At 38.4% G+C, this 10,911-nt stretch overlaps 5 protein-coding genes across 5 annotated transcripts; 1 reads left to right on the top strand and 4 right to left on the bottom strand.

Moving 5' to 3' along the window:
* Positions 1 to 100: 100 nt before the first annotated feature.
* Positions 101 to 3,760, bottom strand: V1514DRAFT_300980 (SAC3/GANP/Nin1/mts3/eIF-3 p25 family-domain-containing protein). Its single transcript, XM_066925541.1, has 5 exons — positions 3,193 to 3,760; positions 2,855 to 3,145; positions 2,572 to 2,806; positions 412 to 2,501; positions 101 to 359 (listed from the first exon to the last, which is right to left on the bottom strand). Exons 1-5 carry the CDS (start codon positions 3,493 to 3,495, stop codon positions 216 to 218), a joined length of 3,063 nt encoding a protein of 1,020 aa, XP_066785825.1. The 5' UTR covers positions 3,496 to 3,760; the 3' UTR covers positions 101 to 215.
* Positions 3,761 to 3,773: 13 nt separating this feature from the next.
* Positions 3,774 to 8,181, bottom strand: V1514DRAFT_323822 (RAVE protein 1 C terminal-domain-containing protein). The gene is made up of 8 exons (XM_066926320.1): positions 7,926 to 8,181; positions 7,766 to 7,879; positions 7,641 to 7,709; positions 7,438 to 7,592; positions 7,185 to 7,382; positions 6,811 to 7,138; positions 5,116 to 6,747; positions 3,774 to 5,063 (listed from the first exon to the last, which is right to left on the bottom strand). Exons 1-8 carry the CDS (start codon positions 8,043 to 8,045, stop codon positions 3,828 to 3,830), a joined length of 3,852 nt encoding a protein of 1,283 aa, XP_066785826.1. The 5' UTR covers positions 8,046 to 8,181; the 3' UTR covers positions 3,774 to 3,827.
* A 236-nt stretch (positions 8,182 to 8,417) lies between these two features.
* V1514DRAFT_317404 (uncharacterized protein) lies at positions 8,418 to 8,609 on the top strand (the record flags this gene model as incomplete). Its single annotated transcript, XM_066925837.1, has 1 exon — positions 8,418 to 8,609. One exon carries the CDS (start codon positions 8,418 to 8,420, stop codon positions 8,607 to 8,609), a length of 192 nt encoding a protein of 63 aa, XP_066785827.1.
* A 413-nt stretch (positions 8,610 to 9,022) lies between these two features.
* V1514DRAFT_317405 (uncharacterized protein) lies at positions 9,023 to 9,453 on the bottom strand (the record flags this gene model as incomplete). The annotated part of the gene is made up of 4 exons (XM_066925838.1): positions 9,023 to 9,126; positions 9,180 to 9,247; positions 9,301 to 9,357; positions 9,419 to 9,453. The coding sequence occupies 4 exons, from the start codon at positions 9,451 to 9,453 to the stop codon at positions 9,023 to 9,025; spliced, it is 264 nt and encodes an 87-aa protein (XP_066785828.1).
* Positions 9,454 to 10,094: 641 nt separating this feature from the next.
* V1514DRAFT_274811 (uncharacterized protein) lies at positions 10,095 to 10,778 on the bottom strand (the record flags this gene model as incomplete). Its single annotated transcript, XM_066924871.1, has 4 exons — positions 10,095 to 10,448; positions 10,497 to 10,556; positions 10,605 to 10,671; positions 10,723 to 10,778. 4 exons carry the CDS (start codon positions 10,776 to 10,778, stop codon positions 10,095 to 10,097), a joined length of 537 nt encoding a protein of 178 aa, XP_066785829.1.
* Positions 10,779 to 10,911: the final 133 nt, after the last annotated feature.

Raw genomic sequence — 10,911 nt, forward strand, 5'->3', positions numbered from 1 at the left:
TCGATGTTGCGTTGGACGCGAAGACGCGAATATGGAAAAAAAGAAAAATTACAAGCAACGCGCCAGCATGTATGGCACGACACCCTTAATTGCTTACATACAACTCTCCATATAAGTAAATTCTATTGATACAACCAGGTACAAACAAAGAATGCAATCCTATTTTTTTTACAAACGAACCAGAGTTCGTGTCAACTGAGCCATAAAGTATGTGCTTACTGCCTTATTGATCTCGCAAGATACTCCAGGGCAGATATCAGCTTCACGTCATGAACCGAATGAACAGTAAGTATAGAAAGCGAGATAAATGCTGGATGCCTTGGATCTAAATAATAATCGAGGTTCAATTTTCGTCGCATCTGATATTTAATTAGTATCTGACCTTGTAATATGAGGATGACAAGTACTTACGTCCTGAGTTGACACTGAGTCAAACGCCCAATACACAACCAAAAGTGAAATATTATACGACGAATACTTGTTAAGGCGCTCGAGAGCTTCATGAAGAGCATCTCTGTCAAACTGTAGCTTTCGATTCGCATCCAATTGATCTTCGTTACTGGTCATTCCACACTGAAAAATTAGCGCTCCTATATTCTCGTAGCTATCAGGATTCGAGTCCATGGAAGAAAACGTTAAAGTTAAAGATTCTCCTTCAATCACGTTGCAAAAAGTATTTTTAGCCCAGTCCAAACCCAGCTTACGCCTAATCCATATGCCAGATGGCGAATGCCAGTTAGACGTAAACACTGCCACATCCAAAAGTCCGTCCAGCACGCCAGATGAAACAAAATATTCCTCGACTGATGGTAAAAAATGTTTGCGAAGATTAACTGGCTTCCACAACTCTTGTATGGATTGCAGTTCTTTTTTTATAAGTTCTACCTGTTGACTTTCAGGTAAAAATTCACTTAAAACTTTAACGGGATTCGAAAATCGTTTCCTCTTAACTGGCCGACCTAAAATTTGAATAGCTGTTTCGAATTCCTCCTGTCGTTTCTTCTTTAACGCTGCGTATTCCTTTGACATTTTGGCAACTACTTTAATCTTGGCCAAAGCCATTCGCAGAAGAGTTTTTTGCCTAAAATCTATGGCTTGTGCCTCTTTTCCTGCCTGCCAAATGTTATCAAAAACCATAGATTTAAATATTTCTTCTTGAATAGAGTTCTTAAACTTTTCTTTTTGAGCTTTTTCTTCTGCACGTCGTCTTTCAATCACTGCTTGAGCCGCCTTTGCTACAGATTCGGACACCACGCTATTAGTTAATTTATGCAATTCTAGCTGACCAAAATGTTCAATTCTCCGTTCTTTCTCTTCCTTAGAACGTTTAGGCTCTTCTATAACAATTGGAGATTTAAATTGTAATTGAATTTTATCTGTTGCAGGCTTTTCAAATTGAAATGTAGATTGAGTGGACAGCAATTGAAACTTCTTATTAGATACGGCTAATAAATCCATATTTTCAGTACTAGTATCAAATGTCTTTACTGTACTGCTTGAGAGTAATGGTACAGAACTCGCAGGTTTGCCGTCATTTTTTGGTGTGCCAAATGTTGTTGATCCGAAACTGAACCCAGTAGAACTCGGTGCTGAGAAAGTAGAAGCAAATGAGTTTTGTATATGCAATCCCGTTTCAGATGATTTTGTAAATGAAAGTGCATATTGAGAAGCGGCGAACCCTGATGACGGCCCACGAGCTTCAGGGCTTACCTGGACAGATTCAAAACTCGGCAACGACCCAAAAGAAAACGAAGGTTGAGCATAATGATTGATCAAAGACTTTTTGCTATTAATCTTAGCCGTATCTTTATTTGAAAATATTTCCGTGATTCTGAGCTCTGTAGTCGAGTTTTGGGGATAAACCTCTAAATTATTACCCTGTACAAATAGCTCAATCGGCTTTGCTTGTTGTTTGACATCAACCAGCTTACGTGAAAAAGCTTGAGCAATGGGCGGTTTCGATGTGACTGTTGATTCATTCCAGCCAGTCACATTCACGCACATATTCCCATCAGATTCCTTTATTGGAATTTCCCAATACTCACACATGTTAAGAAGTTCTTTTTCATCATCACAACCAAGCATCTGTGCCAAAGCTGATGCTAAATATGGCTTTCCACGTTTGTGATATCCCGCTGCCATTGACTTTAGTGCCCATAATCGTACATCGTTAAAATGCACCTCTGCTAAACATGCAAACAGAAAAGGAGTTGAGGAACTATTTACCAACCTAAAAAACCGAACAAACAAATTCTGGGCGTTCTCGGTATTTATGTATCCTCGTTCTGTAATATTATTCTGCTGAGCAAGACTTCGGAGTTCAAGCGCAAGTTGAATCTGTGGGTCGAGAAATATATTTTTTGGAAGATCTTGAATCTGTCGATCAATATCTGGATCGCGGAGATGACTAAGAAGACGGTATGCTTGAAATTCTGCTTCATTTGGGCACTGTGCACCTTTCTTTCTAGCATCTGCATAGAATTCTGAAAGAGTTTGAAGAGCTGATTATTTTTTAAAAAAAACCAATATTAACAATGAATTCCCAAATTATTGCAACAAGTTGATTCATACCTTTATTAAATTGCTCTAATTCTTGCTGTTTGCTGTATTCTGTGTCTGACCCAGCAAGTATATGCAACGAAACTATGTGAATACGGGCAATCCTCTCGTTGCAATCTATGGCTTCTGGTCCGGAATAATTTTGATATGTAAAATCTTGTCGTATCGATCTAGTTCTGTCCCATAGAAAAGTGTGAGATTCTGGCAGGCGTGGAACCGTAGTGTTAATTAAGAAGGTTAAAGTATTCTGATATGTTAGCCGAAAAACTTCATATGCTCATGGTGGTAGTCATACTTGCAAAATTCCAGGCGGTCTAACGTCAGACGGTAAAGGAGGAGGTTGTCCGGCAGCTGGTCTGGAAAATGCCTTAACCGCCAGTTGTCGATCAATCTTCCCATTTGGACCCTTCTCTTGAATGGCGACGTTGTTTTCAAATGAACGACGAACGCGTTCAAAAACTGGACACATGTCAAAACATGTCCCTCGAAACTCAATTGCTTCATTAAGGTTCTTCTGAGCATCTGGTCGATCAACTAAACCTCGTTTCTCCATCTCGATCCGCTCTTTGTCTCTGAGTTGTTGTAGCTATAATCATTAGATGTTGAAATACATATAATAACATTTAAACCTACCCTTTCATAAAGAGCTTGTAAATCGCCAGACCATGTTTCTACCATCTGGCTCATGTTGGCTTGGTTACGTGCATCCCAGTCATCATCAGGGTTAAACATCGCAGTGGCATTCTTTTTCTTCCCAATCACTTTGCTTTTAGCCTGTTTTCTAGATACAGGAGTTGTTTTTTCAAACGAAGCTCCTTTCTGAAAGTAATTGAGATCACTAAAAGCAGACGTCGTATCTGGAATTTCTATCGATTTGGAGAATTTCCCTTGAGGTGGTCGGTAAACTCCCGCAGAACGAGAGGTCTGCTTCGACATTTTGAATCAATAAACGTCACAACCAGGACACTGGTCATTCAGAAAAGCCGAATTATAAAATGTCATATGCTAGCGGTAATTTTTTGGCGCCATGGCTTGTTTCACTAAAGCCTGTCTCTCGGTCTTATTAAGGAAATATTATGATCTTGTGAATCGTTGAATCAAGGAACGTCCGGGTAAGTTATGTTTGTTTGCGTTATTCGAATATTCAAAATGTCTCGAGCTTTTACGATCTTGGATCTAAGATACTTATAAAATTTAACTAAATAAAAAGTTGATGTGTGACAACCTCCCAAAAAAAAAAACCTACAATATTAACCTAAATTTATTTGTTACAATACATCATGCGTTCCGATTCGGTCGATAAATCTCCAATTCTTCGTCAAATCTAATGCTAATACATCACAACCCATTCTATCATAAAGCTTTGCAATATGCAAAACAAACTCTGTTTCCATTTCCGGCGTAATTCCTATGACATTGTGAATATTACGCCTTAGGGAGTCCCTGATCTGTTGATACAGCACAACAAGAACAGGATCTTCCACAAAAAACATCTTTCTTTCCAAGTCACCATTCTGTCCGTTAGAAGAATCAAAGTTTGACTCATCTTGCACTGTTGACGAAATGATACATTTTAAAGCAAGATCTTGTCGTTTTAGATTCCAATGTGCCCAGCTAGCTAGCCATCTGTCACCAGTGTTATAAGCAAGCGGCAGAACCTCGTTTTTTAAAAGATTGAGGAATACTGCGCCGTCATCACCTTCATAAACCCGTGATATTGCAATTGCTAATTGGATATCATTTAAATGTCGAACACAAATATTAACAGCATCTTTCAAACTATCGCCTAATAAAAAGAAAGCAGCTGCATATTCATATCGTTGTTTGCCAAGTAGCACATACGCATTCTTTAGTGCTGCTGTTTTCCATCTTGGATCTGCAAAATTGTTGGCCAAAAACTTTAGCATTACTTGCTGTTCCTTGTGACCGCTTGCTATTCTCCAAAGCCCTAATAATATTTGTTTTTTCTTTAATGCAAGATAAAACAAGGTACACACAACTGGATCTTTTGGCTCTGAGCGAGTATATTGAGTTCTTGCAAGATTCTCAAACACCTTTTTCACTGATTCAGGACTTTTCAGCCACACAAATATCCCGCATTCTCTGGCCTGTGACCAGACCATTCTGCTGTTAAAAGTCTTTGATACCAGATCAACCAAAATTTCTTGCATTTCGGAATGGAATGCCCAATTATGATCTCTGTAAGGCATCTGAGTCATAGAATCCTTATGAAGAGTGAACAATCTGAAAGCTAGCAGATACCTAACACCATTCTCATCCAGAGACCGTCGATGTTCTTCAACCTGCCCTAGACTCTCAATCATGGCTGCCAAACTAATTTGCTGATGACTAGTAAGATATGGTAATGACACTTGGGTCAAGTAGCTGTTTAATGATGTCGCGACATGTTCATTAAATGTCGAAATGTCTTCTACGTCATAAGGTTCATTTGAGAAAAGTCTTGAATAATCCTTCGTCCGAGTTGGCGCAGCTGCAGTAGCGCTCTTAAAAAATGGTCAGTTCTATATATAAATAACATAAATAAATAAAACTTACAATGGCAAATGACGATTTGAGAAAATCGTGTACATCCATCCCGAGACTGCTAGTGATGTCTGCAACATTATTGTCTGTGGGAACGCTAAATTTTAACGCTTTCAAAAGGTTTACCAACGTCTGCTTGATTATACTAGACTTTCCAACAAAAATAGACTGTGCGACAAATTGAGGGTGATAAACTGGCAATGGACCATTAAGAACCGAAACAATATCAAATATGCTATGTATTGAAAGTTTATGCGATGCAATATGAAGATTTTTAATTGCTTTGTGAGAATCAATTCTCTTATCATGTGTGAACAATTGATTTCCGACTCCGATAACAAGTGTTCCGTCATCTAGCCATATAGAATCACCAATAACACGAGGCGTATATTTTCGAATTGGAATTTGCCTGAATGGAGCCCACGCTGGTAATTCTTTGGTATAATCAAATCTGAGTTGACAATATAAAACCACCCGATCTTGAAATCCCACGGCTAATATGCTTTGTGAATCAGGCGTGGTCGTCCAATCAAGATCACGAATAATATCTGTCTTTTTAAACTTGGCTTCAAATTCAAGATGCTTTTCGCCAATATCCCAAATCGTTAATCTGGTTGAATTTTCATCAACAATCGCCAGTTTCTTCATTGAACTGCCCTTGGCAAGAGAAAATTCTCGTATTCCGGTCTCAACCTTAGCTGTCTCCAACCACTGAACTCCGTTAGCCAATTTAGCAGTCCATGACCTTACCACGCCCTCCTTAGAAATACTGTTAATAACATCGCGAGCATAAGTATCAAACGAATTCAACGTGGCATTCCATCCAACCGGGTCGACAGTAAGAACAGTAGTTAACTCGTCACCCTCTGGAAGCGGAAATGTAAACTCCGTAAACTTTCTCAAGTAATAAGGTTTCTTGCTATACCCGTTTATTTCACCATTGACTTCACCGTTACCATTAGCTTCCGCGAGCGAAGGCCTTTTAGGAACTTTGACTTCCCAAACCAGTCCGTGACGATCATTAAATATGGCCAGTACGTGAAAAATTTCTGATACTTGATTCTCTTGCGGCAGCAAAAATAAATTTAAAATTTGCTTCTTTCCTAATCCAATTATGGGGTCGGATGAAAGCCTCCGAGCTTTTCCTCTGGCGCAGTCCCATAAAACTAAATCTTGTCTTTGTAAAGTAATTACATATCTTCCTCCTAGTAAAATCACAGCTCTCTGTACTTTATCTGGAGCCATGATAATACTGACAGGTTGAAGTATAACTTTTCCAAACTGCGACTTAGGCTTCCATATTATATTTTCTGCATGATTACTTGATGACAATAGTGCCTTGCCATCAGCTGTCCGAGTCAAGCTTTGAACTGATTTATAGTGCCCAGTCCAAACATGTTTGAGCCGTAATCTATGTTGTTCCTCACCAGAATATAGAAGATTTGCAAATGCAGAATAATAGTGTCTAATAACGCCATTGTTCAGATCGTGGATCATAAGTGCGAAATCTGGTTCCTCTGGTGTACTCGCACCAAAACCGATGAATGCTAATGAACCTGAATGAGTCGGAAAATCTTTAATAGGGTTATCATCATATGCTATGTCAAATATGCTAAATGCTTTGCGAGCTCTAGATCCAATATTCTAAACAGAATTTAGTTTTACCTCTCACTAATGATTAAAAAAAAAAAAAAATTAGGCACACACCTCTATTCCTAAAGCTGCAAATCGCCCATGTTGGTCAAACACTACTGCCACATCTGGATTTTTGCTGGCAATTTCAATCAAATAATTAAGTTTTTCTGAATTTGTGTCATCTTTAGCATTTCTAACAGCTGATTCGGTAGCTCTGGTAAAATCTTTGTTGTCAATTAAAAACGTATATCTGAGATCAGAAGGTGACTGTCTCGGCATGACGTCAAATAAGTCAATTGAAGCCCACATTTGCATGTATGAAGATTCGATACTATCAGTCGGCGCCCATATTCGCAATATTCCATCAGCACAAATTGTGTATAAAATATTTTCCACCGATCTAGACATGTATTAGTAACAGAAGTAGGCCATAGAGATCGACTTACTGTGCCCTGCTAAATGGACGGCGCCATCTTAATCCAGTAACTGCTCTGGGATGCGGAAGATACGAAAAATCAAAGTCTGCATTTGTAGAGTCATAGGAGAACCGTCTCCAGACCTTTACCAGTCGATCGTTTTTACCAACCGTAGCTGCCAAGTACGCATCAAATGAGAAAGCTGATAGTATTGCTGGAACTGAAAGTCTATTAAACAATTAGTATGCAAAAATATGATTGTCGATGCTATGATTATGCATACTGTTTCCTCCACAGCCGAGTGGGGCCATTTTTGAAGAAACCCCATAGTGAAATAGTTTTGCCAGATATGAAAATTTCATTTTCGGTTCCCCAATTCACCCCAGTCGGTGTACTATCATCTAAATCTAAATGTATAGTCCATTCTAAAGACCATTCCTAATAGGCCATTAAACCATGTACATTCAGATCTTCAACAACACATACCCGTAAAAGTACGTCTCGCTCAGTTGATGGGCGATAAATAAGAACCTTTGGACCGGAAACAACAGCTATCTATAAAAAAAAATTAGTATGCCATAATAATTGAAAGTCTGTTAACGTTAGCATACCCGGCCCGTACTCTCTTCGATTTCCACTGCTCCACCGTCGCGATCAAGATATAGTGTTTGCCTTAACTTTCCCGGGATTGACAGAATAACCAAGTTGTTACCAGAGGTATATGCCTGTACAATTAGTCATTTGGTAACAAATACATCACCATATACTTACTAGTAATCTTAATCCGTCCCAGTAGGCACTGCTTAAAGCTTGATATAGCGGATTGGGCTTGCCAGGATGAATTCCCGGCACGTCGGCTTCAGTAAGCTCAACAACGCTTTCTTGCGCCATTTATGAAAGCTACTCGTTGCTAACCCACTCGAAAGCAAAAATTAGCAAAGCAAATTCAAGCCGATCTGAAATCCGAACCCAATTGCTGACGTTTGTATAACAATAACTTGATTTAAACGCAAGCCATGATATGATGATAATCCGGTATAGCGCACAGCCATGCCATTGAAACTTTAACTTTCAGCAAAATGCCAACTTGGTACCATACCCACACATCTTACAGCCTGTGCACAGATTCGGGAGCTGTGCCAGATAGATATGTTTTTAGCAAAACATTCGTCCGTAGCATGCAAATGCCTGACACGCCCTAAGGTAAAGCTTTAACTGTGTTAGACGTGCTCACAGAAATTCTTGCGAATTTGGTTTAATATAATGGCAATCAGGAGGGATCATTATTGGACAGACAATGAGTCAGACGACGATTTTGACGGTTCCGAGATCGCAGTCTCAGATGCACAAATCGAATGGGACGAATCGTTTAGGCAAATACAATTTATATTTTCAGCATTTTTATTTCCCATTGTCGGAAAATATTTTGGAAGGCTTTTCGCCTTGACTGGTTAGTTGGATTTTAGGACTTTTACGATATAAGCGTTGATAACATTGGATTAGTATGGCGAAAATATACAGTTTGGAAGCGATTAGCGGAGCTGATTTAGCTGTCCAAAATTTTAGGCACTGAACTAAGAAGCGAGACAAGTACCGGACACGACAGCAAGTAGTACATTATCAGGATTGATCAATATCAGGACTTCCATAGCCATTCAAAAAGACATATCAAAATGAACCGCCGAATATTGAAACTGCAAAGAGCGGAATTGAAAGCATACTTTTAAAAGTTCTTCGCATGTCATAGATTATTTATAGCGAAGGGCTTATATATAACTAGCACGTCTTGACATTTCGATAATCGATAATGCATAGACTGATTCAAGTAATGTACTTTTAATTTAATTAGCCATTAACAAACTGTGTTGTTAAGATTTTCGACGCGAAGGATCATTGACTTCCTCAGACGACGGATTTGCTGCTCCGTCGCTGTGTGATTCAACCTCAGCAATTCGTTGAAACCCATGATTTGCTATGATAAATATCAATTAAACTGATCTGTTCATCATAAAACCTGATACGTACAAACATGACGTTCTCGCTGTTCATTTCGGTCCTCAATCCATTTCTGTTGCCTGCGATCGTACGATCGACTGAGAATTGTTCAGTAATGTTAATCTCTCAAGAGAGTGAAAATAAATATTACTTTTTTATTATCTGGTACACGACTAATGTACCAACAGCAAGCAATCCCATATTTTTCCTAACTCCATCAGACCAAGTTTTGACTAAATTAAAAGGATTAGTACAACTTTAGAACTTACCATAATTTATATGGGTTATTATTATTGGTTGACATGTTGCAATCGTGAAGTCAACAAAGCCGGTAGTTATAGGTAACGAAATTGCTATACAATATAATATACGTCAACTAGAATCTGAAAAAATCTTCCACGGATCAGGTGTTTGCAATGCTCCAGCAACTTCAGCTGAAGAAACAACTGGCAAGTGTTCACTGAATAATTACGTACAAGTTACAAGTACACTCATAAATGTTACCCTGATATAATTATCGTTTAAGGTTTGACATTTGAAGCCAGTTCCATAGTTATAATACAACAATCTTGAGTAAATACAATTTCTATAGTTTTAATCAATCCTGAATGATTTTATCATTTGTCATCATCTTTTCTGAATAGGCTATTGCTCAAATTTGAGGCGGTGTTAAATCATTCGCACTCACAATTTCTTTCTGTAAAGGTAGTATAATCCTTTATTTTAAGTACATATAGAACTCTAAAGTTATGATGTTCATAGAGGTAGTATAGTTAAATATTTTTGATTATTTGCTGTAAGCTTCAGTTTGCAGTCAACATTATCTTGTTATACATGCATATTTCTAACTAACAATTCGATTGGTATGGATTCTTGGGAAAAATTATGGGCTTAACGTACGCGGATACTGATTTCAAATCTATGGTTTAATATAATTTACCTTATTCATGATATAAAAACTGCGTTCTCAAGTGAGGGTGATGCTCTTTCCCATGCTAACCAATCACTCCGTTCGGTTGGCAAAACTCCCATGCTTCCCATCTTCCACACTCCTACTGCAATAGTAGCGAGCTGTAATGCAACAAAGACAAGTTTGGCTTGCAAAAGTCTAGTAGAATTACCTTCGCTTTCGTATCTCGCAAACGTAGAACTGACACTGGCAATCGCCTTAACAGGATTAGAAAACAGCATGAACGTCATAGTTAGCGAGAAGATTTGAAGTGATGATCCGGAAAAATATGACATTATTGCATTCATTGGAAGCGATTTGGAGGGGCTCAGTGCAATTTCCCAAGCTTTCTATTAAATATTAAATGGCTGGCAAAGCGTCAATAATAAATTAATTACCTTGGCCTTCAATGTATCCCGTTCCTCTGGAGTTTGTCCAACTATTTCTTTCCCATGTTTCTACCAAATCAGTATTTTTTTATTACCCATGCAAGATATAGTACTTACAATCTTCGTATTTAAAATAATGTCTTTGTTAAATCCAGCCGGATCAGGGACTGTTCCATTACTCTTCCTATTTAATCTTAGCCTAAACACTCCAATTCATCAAAAGAAGAACTCGTACTTGACCAAAGCAGAGCCTGAACCGTTATATAGATTAAGCCACGATGTAGTAGCCATTTGAAATTTATGTGGAATATGGAATTTATAAGTTGTTTCCATGACACTATATGATTTGTACTTACATTAGGCTCCTAGCGCTTGTCCTGCATGTCATTCACATAATCACGTGCTTTTAATAAACACCACCAAT

Source organism: Lipomyces japonicus, assembly GCF_038497905.1.
Source record: "Lipomyces japonicus strain CBS 7319 unplaced genomic scaffold V1514scaffold_2, whole genome shotgun sequence".
NCBI classification, from domain to species: domain Eukaryota; kingdom Fungi; phylum Ascomycota; class Lipomycetes; order Lipomycetales; family Lipomycetaceae; genus Lipomyces; species Lipomyces japonicus.